The sequence below is a fragment of the Pseudochaenichthys georgianus genome, chromosome 15 (genome assembly GCF_902827115.2).
Source record: "Pseudochaenichthys georgianus chromosome 15, fPseGeo1.2, whole genome shotgun sequence".
NCBI classification, from domain to species: Eukaryota; Metazoa; Chordata; class Actinopteri; order Perciformes; family Channichthyidae; genus Pseudochaenichthys; species Pseudochaenichthys georgianus.
In genome coordinates, this window is record NC_047517.1 from 27,487,550 (window position 1) to 27,511,996 (window position 24,447).

The 24,447-nt window shown below is 40.0% G+C and overlaps 2 protein-coding genes across 3 annotated transcripts in view; one reads left to right on the forward strand and one right to left on the reverse strand.

Moving 5' to 3' along the window:
- Window positions 1-24,447, reverse strand: part of LOC117459643 (cGMP-dependent protein kinase 1) — a 130,394-nt gene that overhangs the window by 19,365 nt on the left and 86,582 nt on the right. The gene's annotated exons all lie outside the window — the stretch shown is intronic.
- Window positions 5,317-9,669, forward strand: LOC117459644 (golgin subfamily A member 6-like protein 22). The gene has a single exon (XM_034100669.2). It carries the CDS (start codon window positions 5,438-5,440, stop codon window positions 7,112-7,114), a length of 1,677 nt encoding a protein of 558 aa, XP_033956560.1. The 5' UTR covers window positions 5,317-5,437; the 3' UTR covers window positions 7,115-9,669.

Genomic DNA, 24,447 nt, shown 5'->3' on the forward strand with positions numbered 1-24,447 from the left:
ACAAGAGTTTCTGATATTGATTCTATTTTAGTGGCATTTTGTGGCAGTGTTCCTATTATTTCTGAGTCTGCAGTTGACAAATGAGCCCATTAATGATGCATAGTCTATTTGTGAAATTGTTTCTTATTTTGTAAATTCAGGGGTTTAGCTGCTGCTGACTCTGGTTGCCTAGTGCTGTTTTCCGCTCTCCCCATCCCTATGCCCCCTTGGGTTCGAACACCTAAAATACATTTGTTTCTCCTGTGGGAAAGTCTCATAACTGCACCACAAAACAAAAATCGTGCATGTTTCCAAACTAAAAATGGGCAACATGGGATTCACTTTGTACTAAGTACTTCTCAAGCAGTCTCAAAAAAGCTTCACATCTCTGCTAGTTGTTTTTCTTGCTTTGATGGTATGAACAGAGAGCAATAGCTGTAAACAATAAATGTATTTAGTCTAAAAATGTATTGTAAGCTTAAAGGTAAAGTAAAAAATACAGAGGATACAGACAGGAACAAACTGTACTATAGATATGTAGCTAAAATATACAGATTCAGATGGCAGAAGTTTAGGACTTTACTTGTTGAGGAGGAGAGATGTGTTTCTACAAAGCCTCATTCAGACTGCTAAAAGGTATAATTCATTTCATTGAGACGATTGTGGTGCACTGTCCAAAATAATTAGTTCAAGCTTACATGTAAGAAGACTCTAGAGCAGGGGTCACCAACCTTTTTCAGGGTGAGGGCTACTTTCAAAAAATAAAACTAGTCGTGCGCTACTTTTACTCCTCTTTTTTTTGTTTTTTGCAGTGTATATATTTAGCACATTTTAACATTATTATATGCTGACTTTTAACCTGTGTGTGCTGTTTGGGTCTGTGGGACCCGTTGTCAGTGTTTACTAAAAGAAAATGTATGCAATTTAATTATTTTAACCTACTTTATTTTGGGGTGGACGGGCCTCACCTCCTCTAGGGGGGTCCGGACCTCTCCTCCTCTAGGGGGTTCCGGGGGCATGCTCCCCCGGGAAGATTTTTTTTTTTTTAAATGTTGAAGTGAAATGCATCAATCTGGTGCACTTTGAGCACAACATGAATTTATGGATACAGCTCTCAACACTCAGATGAAAGGGAGCTGTATACTTTTCAATAATCCAAACATCTTTAAAATATGATCACAACCAATAACAAATCATTTAAACTTGTTTATTCTTATCTTATGTTACCTAGTTAGCATTCTTTCTTTTTATTTATGCATATTTTACTAATCACTCCCCTTTTACTGTACTATAGTACACATTGGAATGATTTCTTACTTTATATTAAATAGATAAAGGTGTGCTCTCTCGCGCTCTCTCTCTCTCTCTCTCTCCCTCCCTAGCTCTCTCTCTCGCTCACGGAGGCTGTGTGCTCCTCCGTGGCGATGACGGCCTGCTTTCAAAAATAATAATAAACATATTTGTAAAGTGGGGGGACAAACGGGATAGCCCCACCTAGTGTCAGCAGAAAGTATTACAATAATGATTACAACAAAATGCAAAAAATAAATTAAAAAAAATATAAAATATATTTTAAGATCATGTTTAATCATCTGATTCGTCTGTACATTGCTGTTTTAGTATGTGTTCTTCTAATTAGTGTCTACAGCAGGGGTCGGCAACAGGCGGACCGCGGTCCGGATGCGGACCCAGACGCCGACATATACGGACCCGGAGCTATAATCAATACATTAATAGGGGATTTTTCGGCGCCTCCCGCTTTTTTAACGCTGATTTGGGTGACTTGTGTAATTCGTGGAGAACCGAAGAGTTTTCGTTTTGGGGGTGGGGGGGAGGGAGTCAGTCCGACAGACGGACAACTTCTCACTTCAAAAAAGAAGAAGAAATCTAGACCGCAAAAATAATTAAACAAGCGAGTACCTGTTTTTCCTGGCCACGGACAGGTTCATGAACACAACACGAGCGTAACGTGTCTTCACGTGGTATATGTCTCGTCTGAAAGGAGTGCTGAGCACCGGAACGCCGCTCCAGCCCTTAAAATATTGCAATACCCATAAGCAGAGCTCCCATAAGGAGCCGTACACATACAGCAGTGTTTGCGTGGCTGTGTCTTTAGTTGTAAGCACAGTGGCGATCTGTTGTTATTAGCATCTGGTTAGCTAGCTATGCTAACGAATTTAAAGAGCTTTTCTACAACCAGGTGGAAGAGAGCTCTCTCCTGAGAGCCTCAAATAACCTCAGCTCAGTGAGGTTAAGGCACACCTTGATATGATCAATATAGTTATTAATGAGACTAAATGAAAAACAGGTATAAAATACTATATGACAGCAACAAAAAAGCTGTTAAAAATAACAAGAATAGAGTTTAAAAGGGGAGTGATTTGTAAAATATCCAAAAAGGAAAATATGCTACAGTTCTGTTTCATATGGGTGTTGAGAGATGTCTCCATAGATCTCTCAGTGTTGCTCTCAAAGTGTACCAGATTGATGCTTTTAACTTCAATATTTAAACATTACACATATCCACAGTATTTAAGTAATGTTACTTGACAATAAATATTGTTGTTTTTTAATTGTACTTTCTTTATTTGATTGGCAGTCAGTTGTTGATTACATACAGACGTTGATAAAGCTACAGGTCACTTCAATATATATCACACTAATTCATGAAGCAACTTAGACATTTTGATGTTCCGGACCTTTGCATGGGGAGATTTTCTCTAACTGGACCTCGTTGAATTTTAGTTGAAGACCTCTGGTCTACAGTGTGTGCCTATTGAGCTGTTTAGAGCCATGTGGGACAAAACCTGATCCTGCCCCTCCCTCTGTCTAAGTCAGGGGTTGGCAACCCGCGGCCCACGGGCCGCATGCGGCCCTTTAAGCCCTCTGCTCTGGCTCCCTTGAGTTTAGACAAAAATAAGAAGGAAATAAAATAAAAGTATTTGTAGGACTATTTATATTTTGTTGCATGGTTGAAAATGTTTCGTATCTTGTATTTTGAGGTGATACTGTGACACATAAATAAAAAACAAAACGGTTTTAATTAGGTCAACTAAAATATGCGTCACATCCTGCTCCGGTCCCGCGCGAGCGCCTTTTCTTGGAGGCGAATAACCCCCGGCTCGATGAGCGAACTATGGATAAATCAAAGAAAAGTACCGGAGGAACACAGGATTTAATTCTGCGTGGACAGAGTTATCTGCTTTCACAGCAAACGATGCTGGTTTACCGGTATATCTGATATGTAGAGAGAAGTTGTCAACGGTGGTGCAGCCTTTACGAGGGAGAGGAAGACAGCTGACATCGTCAGTCATAATTCAATGGGGTATGTAATTTATTTCAGAAAACACTTTTTGTTATATTCCATGGAATGCTCTTAACGTCCCGATAGCAATGAATATATGAAATGCTTTGACAATAAATACATACAAAAATTAATCTGTGGAAGCCGTAGCGCTGTAAAAAGCACGACCAATCATCTGAGCCGGCCCGGCTAAAGTAACTGGATGGCCTACCTGCCTGTCAGCCTTCCATCTGTGCACAAACTTATCTCGTGCCCTCATTGGTCATGTGCGCGTTCGTGTGTGTTGGAGGAGGGGCTCTGTGAGAAAGTCTGAAGGAAGAGGTTGTGTATTTTCCGGTTGTGTATTTTCTAATTCTAGCGCACTCGAGCTGGTTTCTCCATTCTTACCTACCCTACCTTTAACTCTTTTTAGGGTGCAGCTATATGTTTTATTTATTTCAAAGTGGGCCCATTTTAATAATATTTGTTTTCCCTTCAAATGTGCAGAGGACTCCCCAAGTGCTGTGTTTAATTTATTTTAAAGTAGGCCTGTGTATTATTTTTAATTCTCCTTATAAGACTTCTTTGTTTCTTATTAGAGGTTAACAGTTTTATATCATGTAATAAATAGCATAATAAATGCAAAAAACTGTAGTTTTTGTCTGATATAACAATAAAAAACTATGAAATATGTGTTGCGGCTCCAGACAAAAAAATGTTTTGGAAAAAGAAGCGAAATGGCTCTTTTGGTCAAAAAGGTTGCAGACCCCTGCCCTAACCCATAGATCCGTGGGTGAATAATGTCAATCACCACAATAGATACGTTATTTTCCCCTGTGCAATTCTCCATTTACTCAACAATAACACATAATTATCCTTGTGTTTATTTATCTGTTTGATTAATAAACACAAGTTGGAGTCCGTCAGGACCGAGGGTCGGAGCAGCTCATTTGCTTTACAGAATATTACACCCGCTTGACAAACCCCGTGATAGTCCTCAAGCTCTGTGATTGGAGAGTGTGCAGAGCGTCGAACAGCACTTGAAATGGGATGGAACCACGGCAGACTGTCCAAAACTGGATTTGAACAGGTCCACCGCGTCCCCCCCTCCCCACCCCGTCCCCAGAACTACACATGCTGGCTATTGTGTGTTTCACAACATGTTCTCTATCTATGGCACGTCTGTACTGGGAGTTGTAGTTTTAAAAGACGTTTTCATATTTCCCATAATAAGAAGTTGCCAGTATTAAACTGTGTACATCCCTGGAGGTTTAGGGGATAGGAAACACTCAAATTTAAAACATATAATTAATACCTAATTAATACCCATCCTACCTAACTGACCTCCTCCAGACACACTCCCACTCGCTCCCTCCGCTCTGCTACTGCCAACCTCCTGTCCCTCCCCACCCAGACCAACCTCAAGTCCTGGGGCGGCAGAGCCTTCTCCGTTGCTGCACCCACCCTCTTGAACTCACTACCCCAATCCATCAGAGATTCTTCTTCCCTCACCGCATTCAAAACATCACTCAAAACCCACCTGTTCAACACTGCATTCAACCACTGACCCCCCCCCCCCATGTTCTGTTTTGTTGATCTCTTTTTGTATTTTTCTTTGTTTTGTTTTGTTTTTTTTGTTGTTTTTTTCATTCTCGGTCAAACCGTCTTTGAGTTTCCTGAAAAGCGCTATACAAATCGCATGTATTATTATTATTATTATTATTATTATTATTATTATTATTATTATGGCGAGTTTGTGTTTCCATAGGAACAGCACTAGGAAAAGCGCCATACAAATTAAATGTATTATTTTTTTTTTAATTATTATTGCAAGTTTGTGTTTCCATGGCAACAGCAGAAGTCTAAACCAAACTATTTCAGTGACATCACTTATGACATCCTCACACACTGAAGCGATGAGATCATTGGCTTTGATGAGTGTTCCGTCATAGAACATCAGAGACATCTGTGATGTCACGATGATGTCACAGGAGTCTGAAGGAAGATTGCAAGGGCATTCAAGTGCATTCACTCGTCACTCTTCACTCCAGAGCTGTAAGTGGTGAGACGCATTCAGACGACCTTCACAACCTTCAAAGTCTTCAGACAGAACACTTCTTCCAAAGAGAAATAGATTATTCTACCTTCGCACAACACACGTCTACAGACGGTGCCATGGATAGAAGAAGCCACCAGAACTACCCGAGGGGAAACCCGAGGCCATTCGACCATGGAGCAGAAGCCGATCGAGCTTACAAGCAGATCCACTGCAGAAATGGCCAGATAAACGGCCTGGAGGAGTATCATGGGGCATTTCAGGAGGAGAGGACGACATTTTGCCACAGTATGCGCAAACAAAAAGACAAGATCAAACGTCTTGAGGAGCTCCTGAAGTACAGGGACTCAGGGCTCCACAAAGAGAACACAAAGCTGGTTGACACCATCATGGAGCATGAGGCAGAAATCTCCCGTCTGAATGGCAATATTGAAAATGCAGAATGCCAACACAAGAGGCAGATGGACCAAATTGTGGCAAGGCATGAGGCAGAGAAAGGAAATGTCTCAGACGAGAAGGCCCAGGCGACATCTGACAGCGTGAACAATGATGTTCCCCTGCAGTGTGACCCAGAGATCATCAAACTGAGGATGAGGAAAGGGGAGACCATGAAAGAGCTGATGAGAAAAGGGGAAGAACTCCTTGAGTGTGTGACCATCTTGGAGGATAGAAACAGCGATCTGGAGGAACAGATGAGAGAGCAGGAGGAGAAGTTCTCCAAAGACCTGGCCGATAAGAGTCACACCTGGGAGACTGAGAAGCAACAGATGGTGACAACACTAAATGAGTTGACTCAGGAAAAGAACAACATGACCAAGGAAACCCTGACCTTGGAGTCTGAGTTCAAACAGGTGGAGGCTAAATTAAAGCAGGTGGAAAAGGAGAAAGATCGCCTGGCCGAGAATAACCTGAGCTGTGAGACAGACATCAAACAGCTGAAAGAACAGGTGAGAGAGCAGGAGGAGAAGTTCTCCAAAGACCTGGCCGATAAGAGTCACACCTGGGAGACTGAGAAGCAACAGATGGTGACAACACTAGATGAGGTGACTCAGGAAAAGAACAACATGACCAAGGAAACCCTGACCTTGGAGTCTGAGTTCAAACAGGTGGAGGCTAAATTAAAGCAGGTGGAAAAGGAGAAAGATCGCCTGGCCGAGAATAACCTGAGCTGGGAGACGGACGTCAAACAGCTGAAAGAACAGCTGAGAGAGCAGGAGGAGAAGTTCTCCAAAGACCTGGCTGAAAAACAGCTGAACTGGGAGCAGTTTGTCCAAGGCAAGGAGACGGATTTCAAGCAGTTGGAAAACCAATTGGAAGATCAGAAGAAGAAGTTCTCCAAAGACCTGGCCCTGAACCAGGAGAGCTGGGAGTCCAAGGTTAATTTGGTGGAGACCAAATTAAACGAGGTAACTCAGAAGAAGGACGACCTGGTCAAGAAACACCAGAGCATGGAGACCAAGCTTCACCTGACGGAGACACAACTGGAACAGGTGGAGGAGCAGAGGGACGACCTGGCTCAGAGAAGACTGAGCTGGGCAACGACTGAGAAAAAGATGGAGGAGGAAAATAAACTTCTGGAAGACCTCTGTCTTCACATGAAGAATAAGAGCAGAGGTTTCTTCTCTCGCAGGAGGGGGGAGACTGAGGATAGAGACGTTGCCTTGCAGAAAATGATAAGCAAGATGCAAGAGAAGGAGATGAGGAAGAAAGCCAAAGACGCGAGAAACACCTCCTCAGAGAAGATGGAGGAGATGGAGGAAGCTTCTGGTGATTCAGCTCCAGCTGGACAACAGTAACTCCCTCCCTCCATTTCCCTCACCTCCTTCCTCCTACCTCACCCCCTCCCTCCTTCACTTTTTGCTCAGATAGGGTTTTCTCCTGGAGCTCAGGTTTTCCCGAAATCCATATTAATAAGGAATCAAAAAAACACCAACACTAAGTCCCTCCTCCATTAAGTGCAAGTCAAAACGACATTTCACAAAATACTACAGCATTTCACAAAACAGCATTTCAGAAAACGCCACAGCATTTCACATTTTACGGAAAGGGTATTCTTTTAGGGAGAACACTTCTTGTTTGTGATTGGACAGAGCCAGCCAGAGAAGCACTGCTGTGATTGGTTGTTTTTGCTGCCAGTCGAGAAATTACGCTTCGTGATTGGTCCGCACCCGGCCGACAGCACCACGTATTTCCTGTTTGGTACTGTTCAGCTGTTTCTTCACACATTTTAAACTGAGTTGGAAAGAATGGAAGAAGAGATGTAAATCTTAAGGGAATATTTGAACGAAGGGTATACATACGATGTTATCCTCGACATGCTGTCAACCCATCACGACATCAACATGTCCCTTAGAACCAGGGGTGTAGTGCAGCTGTGACTACCCGATTTGCATCTCTGCCCGATTTGCATTGCGCAAGCGCGAAATGGACTGCCGTATTGGACAGCTACATACGGCAACCCAAATAGGACACTTGACGTCTAGACGGCTGCCCGTTTTGTATTGCGTGTGCGCGAGTCATAAACGTCTCAAATATCTATACAAAGATCTTTTATGTAATTGTATTTAATTTGAAATAAAATGAAAGACATTAACAGTTAATGTAATTATATATGAATTATTAATGCCATACACTTTTGCATACATTCATAGTAGGGCTGCTCGATTATGGCAAAAATCATAATCACGATTATTTTTGGTCAATATTGATATCACGATTATTAAATACGATTATTCATTGACTTTGAAAACATCCATTTATTGAACTTTAAAATGTTGTAAAATAATAATTTGAACAGTATGTTTTTAACAATTGAATACCCTGAACTTTAAGTTTAATTCAACTGAAAAACCAATACAAAATAAAATCATACATTTATATCTACATTTGAATAAATAATATCAAAATAATAAATACCAATAAAGAAGATAAACAAATATGTTGTAGCGCACTTCCACAACCTACTAAACATATATAAATATGATAACTAATGTCACTCACAACCTGTAATGTTTAATTATACTGCTACACGCAGTCCGGCTTGACGAGTTAGTAAAGGTTGACTGTACGCTAGAGACTGGAGAATAAAGACACGGCAACTAAAGCTTCCCTTGTAACGTGTTTATATGGATTTATTAAACAGACTGCAACTGCAAGTCACAACACAACCTGGTCGAGAGGGCTTTTAGGGAGGGGGGCGGCAGCGCACGCGCGGGCAGGATGTATAACGCAAGACAAATTGAGAGCATCATTGCGAAAGGGAATGCAGCAAAATAATCTTTTTTTTTCGAATAAATTCTTTTCATAATTGTTGCAAGCCAAAATCGTAATCGAGATTAAAATACGATTAATTGCACAGCCCTAATTCACAGTAAATATTTCTTCAGTATGACAGCTGTCTAACAGAAGTAACATCTATTTCTCATTTATTCTGAGAATGTACTTAACCCAATAAAAGGATTTGTTAAATAATAGTGAAGTCACGTTGTAATAACAATAACTCATCTCTCTCGTTCAGATTAATGTTGTCGGATTTTTTTTCTGCTTTGCGAAACAAGTGTCCTATTTGAGTTACCGTATGTAGCTGTCCAATATGGCGGACCATCTCGCGCGTGCACAATGCAAATCGGGCAGAGATGCAAATCGGGTAGTCACAGCTGCACTACACCCCTGGTTCTAAGGGACATGTTGATGTCGTGATGGGTTGACAGCATGTCGAGGATAACATCGTATGTATATCCTTCGTTAAAATATTCCCTTAAGATTTCCATCTCTTCTTCCATTCTTTCCAACTCAGTTTGAAATGTGTGAAGAAACAGCTGAACAGTACCAAACAGGAAATACGTGGTGCTGTTGGTCGGGTGCTAACCACTCATGAAGCGTCCTTTCTTGACTGGCAGCAACAACAACCAATCACAGCAGTGCTTCTCTGGCTGGCTCTGTCCAATCACAAACAAGAAGTGTTCTGCCTAAAGGAATACCCTTTCCGTAAAATGTGAAATGTTGAAGTGTTTTGTGAAATGCTTTAGCGGCGTTTTGTGAAATGCTGTAGTGTTTTTTTAAATGTCGTTGTGTTATATGAAATGTTGTAGTGTTTTGTGAAATGTTGTTTTGACTTGCACTTCAGGGCCACCGTACCCTCACTCCACCCCAAACTCCATCATCCATAACGCTCCCCCCTTCCACTTTTGGGTTTTCTCCTGGAGCTCAGGTTCGCCCGCAACAAATGTTCCTAATACAATTAGGATTAGAAAGATCTGATTTCAAAATAAAATACAAATTCAAATCTATCTTTTTACGCGTGTGCCTCACTGTGTAAATACAGTATAGCCTACATTATTTACTGTATCACATTTTGGTTACTAAAGCACTTCTACTTATTCATTGTATGTTTAATCAACACTTTCATAAATAAAACAACCTATGGTATGAAATATAAAATTGTGTTTTTATATTTGTCTCACTGTAGACATTCAATTCCATATATTTTTTAACTGTGTTCATACAAGCTGGTGAAATATTCTGGGACTTTAATACTACATATTTTGAGGTGAAGCCGAAAATGTAATTGTATTGACTGAAACATGGTGTCACTTTTAAAATAAAAACAAAAAATGTATATATGCCTTATGTGATGTGATTTTAATTCAACAACACAAACATTTAAAACCTCACTTAAGAAAAATTAAAAGTAATTATTATCTGCAAAACTTTGGTAAAATCCTGCAAAAAAAATTGTTGGAACATTTCTCAACCCATTTATGGACACAAGTTAATCAACTCCCATTTAAAATCACCTAATTATGGTATGGATAGGGGTTAAGGTTAGGGTTAGTACAAATTGTACAGCATATCTAAAAAGAAGTCACTAAAGCTGTCAGAAAATGTAACTGAGTAAAAAGTAAAATATTTTCCTGTGAGATTAAGGGATTTTGAAAAGTATAAAGATGCATGGACATTTTTCTTTTCTTTTATACTTAAGTATATCACTTAGGGAACACTGGGACATGATATTATAATTGATAGCCAAGGCTCTAGATTAAAAAGTGTTTATAATACAATACATTATTGTATGGCGTAACGGCTGTGAGATTGTGGGTTTAATCTCTGAGTTTCTACATTACGGCTACACAGTTTATCATAGACAATTAGGACTATTTCTGATTTCCATAAACGGTACGGTGCACTATTCTGTCCCCAGAGTCAGAACTAAACATGGAGGAGTTCAGTTATTATGCTCCAAATATCTGGAACAAACTCCCAGAGACCTGCAGGTCCGCTGCAACTCTGACTACTTTTAAATCCAGCCTGAAGACTTTTCTTTTTGCCGCTGCTTATAATTGAACTATTTATCTCTTACACTGCACTGTAACTTTTATTCATGTATTTTATATCTGTGTTATTCTATATTAGCTCGTTAATGTTTTTGGAGAGCACTTTGAATTGCCTTGTGTTGAAAGGTGCTATATAAATAAACTTGCCTTGCTCGAAAAACACGTCACAGTCCACGAAAAAATTCACATATTATGGGAAATTAAAAAAATTACTACTTAAAAATACACAAGTACTATCTTCAATGGTGCACACCTGCATCGAGTTCTGAACAACAACAAAAACAGAATTTTTAATCATACATTGTTTTGAACTTACCTTCAAACTCACCTCTACAGTCGATAGATAGATAGATAGTTAGGTAGGTACTTTATTAATCCCAAATTGGGAAATAATTTTTGTTGCAGGACCAGTGTGCTCAACATTAAAATGCAAATACTTAAAACCTGTTAAGCCCCAGGGTCCCCGCCGGCAGGTACTTTTTTAAAAAAAAATTCACGACACTGTGTCTCAGGGGATCTTAATATTTAAGAACCTATGAATGTGTTATACCAGCAGTGATGTACCTGAACGCGTTCAATGAACGATCGTTCATGAACGCGTTCCTATTTTGGGCGAACGTGAACTGAACGTACTGTATTTCCGCTAGATGAACGTAATTGAGAACGCGTTCATTCTCAGAACGGCGTTCAAAAGTGCGTTCATTCTCAGCACTGTATTATAACGGCGTTCAAAAGTGTGCCAGATTTCGTATGCCTTTCAGCCGAAAACCCAGTTAAAACACACAGGCTTCAAAATAATGCGGAAAACCACCCAATCTGGCAACAGCAAGCTGCCTGTGACGCGTACGCGCCTGTCACCCCTGGCTGTCGCACTAAAATATAAATATACTAAATATATCAGACTCCTCACAACAAACAATGTGGAACCGCGGAACCGGCGAGCATTGCATGAATGAATGAATTAGTATGGACGAAGCCGGCAGGGGTGGGGAACCTCGGGCCTCCAGGCCGTATACGGTCCGCGAGACAATTTGGTACGGACCTCGAGGTAATTTATAAACACACGCAAAAAATGAAAGAAATCTAGACCGCAAAAAAATTAAACAAGCGAGTTCCTGTTTTTCCTGGCCAAGGTCAGGGTCCTTGAACACAACACCAGCCTTAGGTGTCATCACGTGGTATATGTCTCGACTGACAGGGGTGCAGTTCTGACGGAGAGCACCAGAAAGCCACTCCAGCACTTCAGAAATTGCAGTACTGATAAATCCATACACATGCCGCAGTTTCTGCGTGTCTGTGTCTTTAGTTGAAAGCCCAGTGGCGATCTGCTCATCTGTCATACAGTCAATAACTGTGTTGTTATCATTAGCATCTGGTTAGCTAGCTATGCTAACGAATATAAGAAGCTTTTTCTACAACCAGTGAGGTAAAGGCACATCTTTATATGATCATTATAGTTATAAAAAAAATAAGAGAATAAAGTAAACAGCTATAAAATACTATATGACAGTTATTAATAAAGAAGAATACAGTTTGAAAGGGGAGTGATTTGTCAAATATCTATAAATTAAAAGAAAATCTGCTTACAGTTGTGTTTGGGTGTTGAGAGATGTGTCCATAGATCTCCTAATGTTGCTCTCAAAGTGCACCAGATTGATGCTTTTAACTTCAACATTTAAAAAAAAATCTCCCCAGGGGAGCACGCCACACGCTGCACGTGCATGCATACGCGAGTCATGGTGAGATATCTGGATTAAGAGGTTGCTTTTTCTTTGCACAGAATGAAATGAATGGGCTGTGATTTTAGTTTTTTTAAGCAGAGGTCAATAACTTGTACGGCCCTCTGAGGATATTGTAAACATTGAAATGGCCCTTGAGAGGAAAAAGGTTCCCCACCCCTGGTCTAAGTGAACGGTGACTGCAAAAACTACACTGCGCATGCTCAGAGTATTTTCCTATTTAATGTGTGTGGCAAAAAATAAAGTGCTGCCATCCCCACCATACGTCATCTCACATAATTCAGAGCTGATTGGCTGTAAATACGTGTGCCGCGAAAAGTGTGGTGTGTGAAGAGGAGACGAGAGAGCTGTAGTGAGGCGTCCTAAAACCAGGAAGTAAGCCGCGCATGGCTTCCCTCCACAAAAAAGCAACGAGATTTCTCCATAGGATTTGAGAAAATAGCTCAAAATAAGATCTGTGGGAAACGTAGCTGTTAGATAAATGTACGTTTTGTTCAGCCGGATAATATCCACATGTCTACCCTACTTTTATCATTTTCGAATCAAAAATCTATTGATTAGATTAGATTTATGATAGACTTTTGAAACTACAAGAAGATAAGGAGGACTTTTACAAAAAAGTAATAGAGATTTTTGTCCAGAGGGATAGGAAAATTGACTTCATCTTCAAGTCAAGGTAAGACTGCAATTTTATTGAAAATGGGATCTTACTAAGAGAGAACAATTCAATATTTAAATGATAAAATTACATTTTTGTGGGTATCCTTCTGTTGAACTGTCTGTTTAAAAGTAATTGAAGCATCAGACAAAAAAAGCTTTTGAAAATAATATTATATTTTGATTTAATATATTTGTAAACCTGAAGAGTCAGTGCCAGTGCCTCACCAGCCATGAACCTCTCTGCAGAAGCTATATAGACATCTGAGTTTTTTGTGCCCCACCACTTTTGTACATATAGAAACGCCACTGGTTGTGTAGATTCTGCCAGAAGGAAAATCAGCGGAGAGGCCACATTGCTTTTCTTCCCGACTGCAACGCTGGTCCCGCAAATCAAGCAAGAACGTGATTGGTCGATATTCATTGGGTGGGGGGAGGAGGGGTGTTAGATAGATATAGAGCATATATACAGTCTATGATATAGAGTTGTAGTATGTAGATAGAGTTCGCTATGATTTAGGTTTCCTTTATGCATAGGGTAGATTCTTTTAATTACATTTCCTTTTTTGTTTTGTGTATTTTATACATTTTGGATTTGCTTGGCGAGCTATTTTTAGAACATGCCCCGCGGGCGACTCACGTTGCCCCTGCGGGCGACTAAGTGCCCGCGGGCACCGTGTTGGCTGCCCCTGCTCTAGAGTCATATTATCATCTCTGTTAAACTGAAACAAAAGTTAGGATAAGCATGCTTAAAATGACAATATGTCTAGTCTGATGTTTAAAAGATAAAATATTTACTATGTTCATCATCTTAAGTGTGTCTATTGTTGCTCATTAGCTCAAAACACAAAGTACAGATGAGTCTGATGGGCAATGTCATTTTAGGTGTATAGTAACACCCAAAGTTTTTGAAAAATGTAAAAGATGTTGTGCCAGATGAAAAGTTACAGGTTCTCCAAAGTGAATGCGAAGTGAATTGAGGGGTTACATGAATTGTTGCAACAGATTTCATGGCTATCAATCCAATAATTCCAAAGCCAGGGGATCACTCAAGTCCTTAGGACACATTATCTTAGAACCATGAATGTCTGTGCCAAATGTTAGGGGAATTCATTGTTAGGTTATTTGAGTCTGGACACAATTGATGGACTGAAATGAGGCCATGTTGCTGGCAGGCTAACATCTTGGAGGCAGCCTGTAAATTAAACTGTTTAAATAACAAGTCCTACTGTAGAAACTGGACATAAGCTAACAAAACTTAAGGTGCTGTGATCACTTTTTCGGATTTGTGAAACACAACCACAAATCAGTGAAAAATGCTGTGCAGTGTTGATATCTTCTAAACCTTCTCGGTTGGCTAGTTTGTTCATCTTATCACTTGTACCTGTGGCAACCAACCTGATCTCACCAGAATGCGTGACTCCACCACGACTTCTTAACACCACAATGCGTGGTGGAGTCACGAACTTTGTTACATTTACGTGTCGGCACCACGCACACAACCCCAATGTAAAGTGAATGAGGCTCCTTTGTCGTGGTGCACACACGCATTTCTTCAACGTCCCGCAGTGAGCTTTTATTCTATAAAACGTTTTTTTTAAATCTACTGTATAGCTTGTAGTAACTCACGGGAGGCTTCTTTTATTTTATTTGTATTCATAATAATTTTAATTTTTCGTCAGAATGTAGGCCAGAGCTTCAGCTGTGTCAACTAGATTGTTCCCTTTAGTTAACGTTATTTAAAAGATAATGATCATGTCCCCTGTATTGTATTACGAGCGTCCATTCCCATTGGATAACGGAGAATTGTACACCCGGAAGTAAGTATTCTCCTTACTGTCGATTGATTTTACAGTGATATCTGCACTACTCATCGACTAAAAAACACCAGATTATCCTTGTTAATTACACAACATTGATTGGTTTGAATTGTGTACAATGCTTTTGTATTTTCCCCCTTCAATTCGGAGAAACAAAGATTTTTTCGGAGTTTTTTGATGGCAGAAGACACTCCACTACCCAGAATCCTCAGCTATCGTTTGGGCCTACACCATGTGCTTAGCTTGACAAACCCCGTGATCAGTCCTCAAGCTCTTTGATTGGTTGACCTCCAACTGCATTCCATATATATAAAAAAAAAGGTTTCGTAAAAGAGAAAATCATACTTTATTCAGCAGTGCTTGCTTTACTCTTTGAAAGTCATCACATGAATGCATTGTAATAAATGGTTTGGCTGCATTAAATATTACACATCTGTCGTAGTTCTTTATTTATCTACAGAGATCGGGCTCAGAATAGACCGGAAACTATTCTTTTACCGTTCTGTTTTAGTTTCACAATAAAGTTAGTAGTCATATTTTGTTTTGATATTATTGTTTTTTATTAACTACTAGAACACTGGGTCATGTTAAGACCATCTTTTCTGTGTTGCTGTGGGGTTTTTCCATCGCTTTTGTGTTACAAATATCAAAACAATAACAAAATAATATTCGTCGTAAACTAAACCAGAAACAGCAGTATATTTTATTTTGTTAACACTGTAAACTTGACAGCTTTTTAACCCGCACCACCTACTGGTTAAAGCACGTTATTGCACGTTTAGAGTAATTGCAATGCAGGAAGATTGTGTTGCTTTTTAACGACTGTTTAAAATGCCTTTTTCTTAATATCTTTCATTTTTGTAAAGCACTTTTGAATGTGTTATATTTTATGAAAACATTTAAATATTAAGAGTACATACAAAATAGTGGGAAAGTAGAAGGTCAATGATATAAATATAGAATAGAAAATATCAAGAAGATACTCAAATGATATCTAGAATAAAACAGTTTAGTGCCTGATAGGAGGATGTGCTAACTAATAAGGCTTTATTTAAACATTAAAGAATACCTTAGGTTAAGGTCTTCTTTTAAATAGGAAAAAAGCTTTGGGGGTATCTATCTACAGATAAATATTAAGCCTGACAAAGTCTAAATTGCATGGTTTGTTTTGGAACTTGACAATCAACTTTCCTGCAATGTTAACTATGTTGAAGCACTTATTTTAACTGATATTATACACATTAATTATAATCTTATGTATGTAGATAGTATAAGAAATGTGCAGAATACGACAGTGTAATGGTGGAAGTATACACACATATTGATAGATGTCTTGTAATGCACTGTTGAGGAACCTGTGACCCAAGTTTTTCATTAATTGCATAACTACACTATTGCGTATATGATATGTCAATAAACCTTAGAAAATCTTGAAATCTTGAAAGGGATGTGCAAAATAGCAATTATATACAGTCTTTAATTAACTATTCGAGAATAACGAGTAATGAATATGCCTTAAACGGATCTGCAGATAAATATTTAGTCTTCTCAAGCACCAACTATCAAATATCTCGCCTGATTGTTGGCACTTGACAATCACCTTCACTGAATTTCACTCAGGTGTAACTAAAGTCTGATTTAAGGGCTGTTTATATTTCACATCATTAATCCAAATCTGTAAAGTAACTAAAATAAATGTAGTGGAGTAAAAATACCAGGTTAACCTTAAAGAAAGCCCTCAGGATTATAAAAGACCCCCATCACCTCAGCCACAAACTGTTCTGTCTGCTGCCGTCTGGCAGGCGGTACCGCAGCATCCGGACTAAAACCACCAGACACAGAGACAGCTTCATCCCACAGGCTATACGATTATTAAACACCTGAACTTAGAAACAACATTCATCTGGCTGCTACTTAGAAATTATTTATCTAATATATCATATTTCAATCACTTGTAGACTCTTATTGCACTATTTTTTTTCTGTGTAAGCCTATCTGTTTTATTGCGTAGTACTGTTGGAGGAGCCTGTGACCTAAGGGGGGGGGTAGGACACGTTCGATTCCTGTTTTGAATAGTGTGCCGTCGATGGGTTTCATTCCATTTCAAAGTCCTTTTTGACGCTCTGTGTAAACTTCGTACACTGCCACTCCAACATCCAATCACAGAGGTTGAGGACTGATCACGGGTTTGTCAAGCTAAGCACATGGTGTAGTTCCAAACGAAAGCTGAGGATTCTGGGTAGTGTAGTGTCTTCGGCCATCCTAAAACTCCGAAAAAACATTTGTTTCTCCGAATCGAAGGGGGAAAATACAAAAGCATTGCACGCAATTCAAACAAATCAATGTTGTGTAATTAACAAGGATAATCTGGTGTTTTTTAGTCGATGAGTAGTGCAGATATCACTGTAAAATCAATCGACAGTAAGGATAATACTTACTTCCGCCCAGAGGCGGCGCTAGGGGGTGGCTACTTGGGCTCAAGCCCCGGATGTTTTCTGAAAAGCCCCGGATGTTTCACTTTCACAAAATTAAATTATTATTATTATTTTTTTTTTTTTTAAATGTCTCGGGAGTAATGTGCAGTACCCGGAGTCCACCAGAGAGGCAGTCGCTGCGGGACATTAGCCTGCGTACTGCGTAGCCTTCCCTGCCCTGAAGAAGAAGTGATCCTTCCTCGTGCCTGAGGAGTTTTAAGCTAATAGCCTATAAAGTTATGGATATTAGAAAGTTATTTTCATCGAAGCAGGCGCCACAAGCTGCAGCAGCAGCAGCAGCAGCATCAGCAACTGACAACAATGTCATCACCAGCAGTGAAGAATGGATGATGTTTCAGGTTTGTGAATCTAATTGTGATATCTGCACTCTGGCTGACTGAGTAAGAAGTGAAAAAGAGTGATGTACTGTAACGTTAATCTTATAGCTAGTAAACATGGAGTAACCAAGGCAAGGCAAGTTTATTTATATAGCACCTTTCAACACAAGGCAATTCAAGGTGCTTTACAAAAATGAAAGACATTCAGACAAAGGCATTTAAAAACAGTAAAAGATAATAAAAGAAACATTAAAAGAAAAAATACATGAATAAAAAGTTACAGTGCAGTTTAAGATATGAATAGTTCACACAGAAGTTCCACTTTACTGATGAACACAACAGCTCAGTTTAAATTAAAAGCAGCGACAAAAAGATAAACCACACTAAGTCAATACCCTTATATGTTAGTATGTATACAGAACATGACTAAAAACTATTCTAAGATGTAACGTTAACCCTTCATACCTCAGTCTACTTTTAAGACACTAAAATAACGTATTCCAATTTTTATTTTGTTTTCGCGTGTGGAATTATACCGGCTCTCGTTTCAGTACACATAACAACGGAACCATAGCAACGGAACTGACAGGCAACACTCTGAATCCGATTGGCTGTGACTGCATCCACTCAGAGTGCCCGATTCAGAAACGTGACTCTTACACTCTTTACGTCACAAACAAAGATGGTGGATGAGAATAGATCTATAAAACGATAAGCAATGCGCAGTGGATCGGAAGAGGACGGTGTGTCGGCGTTGTTCGATAGCGGTGCGGTATGCTAATGGTAACACACGCCAAACATGCTAAATCACATCAGAAGGCATCACCCAGATTTGCCAATCACCGAAGCCCGGCAAAAGACAACAGCAGTTCAACAGCTGATCCCCGCTGTTTTTAAGAAGCCAATAGACATGAAAGCCGAGAGACCAAAATAAATAACGGAAGCTTTTGGCATATTTTTTTAACGACTTGAAACACTTTCTTATTATTTATGATATTTTCAAGACATTCTTTTTAGTTTTACAGCTTGATGAAACCTTTTTGTTTGACATCAGCCATTATAGATACTATGGCCATCTGAGTGTGTGTGGTACTGTTTGTGGTTTGTTTTTAACTGTTTAATACAGTTAATTATTCAAAATGTCAGAGTTCCTTATTTTTAAACTGAAACTTGCACTACTGTTCAAAAGTAAATAACAACAAACCTGGAATTATGCATTTGGGACTTTTTTTTGCTTTTTCTTGTTGTACCGAACCGTGACCCCCAAACCGAGGTACGAACCGAACCGTGACTTCTGTGAACCGTTACACCCCTAGTCCCCGGTGTTCCAGGGAACTCACCAAGTGTCAGAAAACACAACCCTCTCTCTTTTCCTCCATACCCAAATCTCTAAAAACGGGGCTGCAACGGATCTGATACAGACTGATCTTGAATTATTTTCTACGTCACAGAAGTGGTGCTCCGCTTATTGGTCAATTGTCCACCTATCAGGGGAATGTGGGGTTGGGCCACGGCCGGCCATTGCGCTGGAGACGCTGTAGTACATATGCCAGGCCTGTAAGTGGCGCTGTAGTCTGCCACAAAAGCAGCGAAGAAGAATTCCCGCGCATGGTTGCCCTTCTGTTTATACTCTGCTCTGGCTCTTTTTCTCCCTCCCCGAGGCAAGCGTTTGCTCCCGCTGCTGTAATTCAATGCAATCCCTCCCTCGCTGTAATTCTCTCCGGTAGTCCACCAGCCGATGACAAACACCCTCCTCTCTGGCTCTTCCAAGGAACGAGGGGACCGTGCGGCAGAGTTTCAGTTAGATTTTTATTTCGCCGGTCAACATGTCCGTTAAAGTTTAAATCTTCCGGACAAAATTAGGAAAGTGCCGGTCAAAGGTCTTCTTTGTTATTTATTGAGCTTTAAAACAAATGAATAACGACTCTATATAATAATATAAGAATAAAACACGGAGGACGGAGATCTCTTTTTCTCCCCCTCTTCTCCCCGCTGCAGCCCAGCAGCTGATCTCAGAGCACGCGCCCCTCTCCTGCAGGGGGGCGTGGTGCAGCTCATAGAATCAGCCCCCTGCAAAAACAGCGCTGGAAAGAGCAAATAGAGCGAAATGAGGCATGGCTAAAATGCAGGATCTGTTTGGTATTTTGAAAGAAAAACTATTTATATACTTTATATAGGTATGGCCCTACAATATATTGTTCAAATATAGCATGATATGTCCCCTTTAAGGTATTATTAAGGTAGGGTTAATGTTGCTCTCAAAGTGCACCAGATTTATGCTTTTAACTTCAATATTTTAAAAAAAATCCCCCCAACAACTCCTGGGCTAAGCCCCGGATCTCCTACAATCCTAAATCCGCCTCTGGGGTGTACAATTCTCCGTTGGGAATGGACGCTCGTAATACAATACAGGGGACATGATCATTATCTTTTAAATAACGTTAACTAAAGGGAACAATCTATTTGACACAGCTGAAGCTCTGGCCTTCCTTAAAAACTAACTAATTTAATAAAAATCACAGTTGCATTACACACAATGCACTGTTTTTTGAGAACACAAATTCGTAACTAATGTAATTTTTACATTCTGACGAAAAATAAAAATTATTATGAAAACAAATAAAATAAAAGAAGCCTCCCGCGAGTTACTACAAGCTATAAAGTAGATTTAAAAAAACGTTTTATAGAATAAAAGCTCACTGCGGGACGTTGTAGAAATGCGTGTGTGCACCACGACAAAGGAGCCTCATTCACTTTACATTGGGGTTGTTTGCGTGGTGCCGACACGTAAATGTAAACAAAGTTCGTGACTCCACCACGCATTGTGGTGTTAAGAAGTCGTGGTGGAGTCACGCATTCTGGTGAGATCAGGTTGGTGGCAACATGCCCACAGCAACATTGTCTCTAAAGGTGACATTTCAGAGGGCTATTGTTGGTCTGAAAGTGATCTAACACTGACACAATGGGATTTTACCTGGATAAATAAAGGTTTTGAATTTAATTGAATTGAACAAATGTCATTGCATTCAGTGACGTCACAGTTCAATGTTGTGTTTAATACCAATCTATCATGACTTCCGGGAACATGCCCCCGGGAGAGGAGGTCACACATTGTCTGTGCTATAGATGGATCTAGTGTACACCTCGACTGGAAGTTCACACTTCACCATGACAAGTAGAATGTGTCATGAGATATGTTGTCGGTTTATATTTTCCTGGAACATCCACCAACTGCACTGAAGCATTCATTAAGCTCTAACCCTTTAGAAAAAAACATGTAATCTGATATTTCATCAGCTGCTTTTATGTACACACATCACACAACAGCACTCACACAAGCTCGAACAAAACAATTATGGCTGGAAGGAGAACAGACTTTGATTTGTAAATATGTTGTTCTAACAGAACAAAGGTAACGCCTGGAGATGCACAGAGCAGTGTATGAGTAGTCTATTGAGCCACACAGTTAACTTCTGATTACAAATATAGCCCTGCAGAAGAGCCCTATGATCAAAAGCCTGGGTCCAAGATGGCCAGCATATCAATCATGTAAATGTATGAGACATGCTTGACCATCAAAGGTGTAGTTGAATAGGCTTCTCTTGCTCAAGACACTCCAAGACAAAAGGCGAGCAGACGAAAAACATGATGATAATACTAAGCAGATACTGAGGTTGGGAGAGCACTTTGTTTTAGTGATGTAGAAAAGATGCGGTTCTCTTGATTAGACAAAGCATGAGATGCTCCTCAAGGTGCTTTGAAGAGCTATTCAAAACGGCACACTATTATTAAGGGAAACACTTCAAAGGTATTAATGTAACTATTGTGATACATTTAAGGATATGTATGATTTATCATGTGTGTATGTGCATATCAAAAAATTATCCTTCTTCCTTTTAAGTTGCACTAAAGTAGCACTCGTTTTAAGAAGTCACTTCCGGGAAAATTCTGATAGCGAGACACATAAGTAGCACAGCTGTTCCATCCATTATAAATTAGGGTGCTGTCATTCATCAAACAGCACGTGTTCTACGTCTCATTAGTGTAAAAGGATCAGATTTCTATTTGGAACAACCTGCTCCTCCCACTGCCAAGAGATCAAGCTTCCTGTGCCTCACATGTTCTGCATGCATATTAATGCTCAGTCATCTTTTATATCCTATTGGTTATTAGCTTCAACATATGGGGGGACCCAACCATCTGTGAAAGTCCAGCTGTCGCCTGAACATCACATCTACCATCCTGAGTCCTCCTTTTGAAAGTAAAAACAAGGATTTATGGTGTGTTTTGACAACAAAAAGGTGTCATTTATTTCTGCTTTGAATCAATGAAAGTATCTTGGCATTCTAAAGTGTATACCATTTGTTTTTGTATGTGCTTTTGTCAAGGGCTTTACCCAGTTTTTACATTCAGTGACCACAAGATGGCGACATCTCCATCTCTGATGTTGACACTGTTGGCTATATGTTTGCAAACGATCTCCCGTGAGAGCCTATGTTCTCTGTTTCTACCTGAGCCCTTACAGACATAACACACTTTTGTATCTCTTCCCTCCCTCTATTCTAATGACACATGGTTCAGGGAGGTGTACAGTCATGACAGCTAAGTGAGAATCCCTTTAGGACACTGGGCTTTGATGCCGTAAGCCATACAAAATATCTTTGTAACACTGAAGTGTTCTTTCAGTGAAAGTATTTGAGCGCTGTGAACTGAATGTTAGCCATAGCTATGTCATCTGATCCCTACAGTATGCCCTACAGTGTGGTTACTCCAAACTCCCCTCAGTACATTGTTGAATACCCAAATGTAAAATGGTTGGACACACAGATCTTTAGGACAAAGCAGACTAATCTCGATGCATTCAAGCCAAACAAACATTCCAACGCTTGAGCCTTGTGGCCTTCATCGTACATCTTCACATATTTTCCTGGCACAGCCTTTAATATTATATATATGTTTGTAATACTGAGGACTATTCATGCTTGGCTTAGATCTGCATATCCAACACATCCTCACTCCCAGGTCGGCCTATGTTGACGTTATGTCAAGTCCCCTGCCGGCTTTTTCCAACTCAAGGGGGGGGGCCTTAGAGTCAATTTTCAACGCAAGGGGGGGGCCCTTAGCGTCCATTTTCAGCTTTCCGGGATGTCCATATGCTTCTATGGACGCTCATGGAAGCACGGCATTCGTTTGTGTCGACTGCCCTTAAAGGCAATGAGAGCGTCCATTCTCATTGGATAACGGAGAATTGTACACCCGGAAGTAAGTATTCCCCTTACTGACGATTGATTTTACAGTGATATCTGCACTACTCATCGACTAAAAAACACCAGATTATCCTAACAACATTGATTGGTTTAAATTGTGTGCAATGCTTTTGTATTTTTCCCCTTCGATTCGGAGAAACAAATCTTTTTTCGGAGTAAAGGACGGCAGAAGACACTACACTACCCAGAATCCCCAGCTATCGTTTGGACTACACCATGTGCTCTGTTTGACAAACGTGATAGTCCTCAAGCTCTGTTGAAATGGGATGGAACCATGGCAGACTGTTCAAAACTGGATTTGAACGGGTCCACCGCTCATTGCCTTTAAGGGCAGTCGACACAAACGAATGCCGTGCTTCCATGAGCGTCCATAGAAGTATATGGACATCCCGGAAAGCTGAAAATGGACGCTAAGGGCACCCCCCTTGCGTTGAAAATGGACTCTAAGGCCCCCCCCCTTGCGTTAGAAAAAACCGGCAGGGGACTTGACATAACGTCAACATAGGCCGACCTGGGAGTGAGGATGTGTTGGCATATCGCATCTTTATTTGGCATCAGCCAAATATTCATAAAAGAGGGTGCAACTCCATTATAGCAGTCAAGGACCGCATGAAGATGTCCTTGATATCACAAAGCTTGGCAACCAAGACAGGAAGTAGGAGAAAAAGACAAAAGATTCTATAGATAACATTGTATAAATGAAATTAATCTCCTACTGAGGCCACTGTACGACTGTCAAGCTCCAAATCCACTCAAATTAATAACTTATTCCCTGTAGTTTCTGTGTGATATAGCTGTGTGCAAAGACAGGCTGTGAATTGGTGGGATAAGAGGGATCTCCATTGTCAGTTGAAAATAAACATTTTACAATGAAATGAAATTATTTTGATTCGGACTAAAATATAGCTTAATATAGAGGAGTATGCCTAAGTTATTGTCTGTGCCCTCATTTGTGTTTTCTGCAAAGGTGGTTTGAGGTCAAATATCTGCATTTTTAGATATTCTCGACGTCTACATGTACAACCCAGTCTCACGGCATTTCGTGTTCACCAACACGACTTTTAATCTATTGATTCGTGTTCACCAACACGATTTGCCCCTTTTTTTCGTGTTGCACAGCACGATTTTAAAAGCAATGTATTTCTCCTGCCTGCAGCACGTATTTTTCTCCGGTCGGGTCGTGGGAGACCGGAAGCTGTGTGGTTCATAAAAACATGTTCTTACTCAATATCAAGCCACAATTATTGCTTTTATTTTAAATCGTATAATTTCGGACTTTTGTTGCCGTCTGTGAGGAAAATAAATGGGGCTCAGAGCCTCAGGATACTGAAATCTGTATTTTTAAATATTTTTTTCCTTCTAATTTGTTATTCTTTTCAAAATAACACACTGTTATTTACTCACCAATAACACACAATTATCCTTGCTTTTATTGATTGGTTTAATTCCATAATCTCTGGCTTTTTTTGGTGTCCGTCAGGCACTGAATTTCAAAATAAAA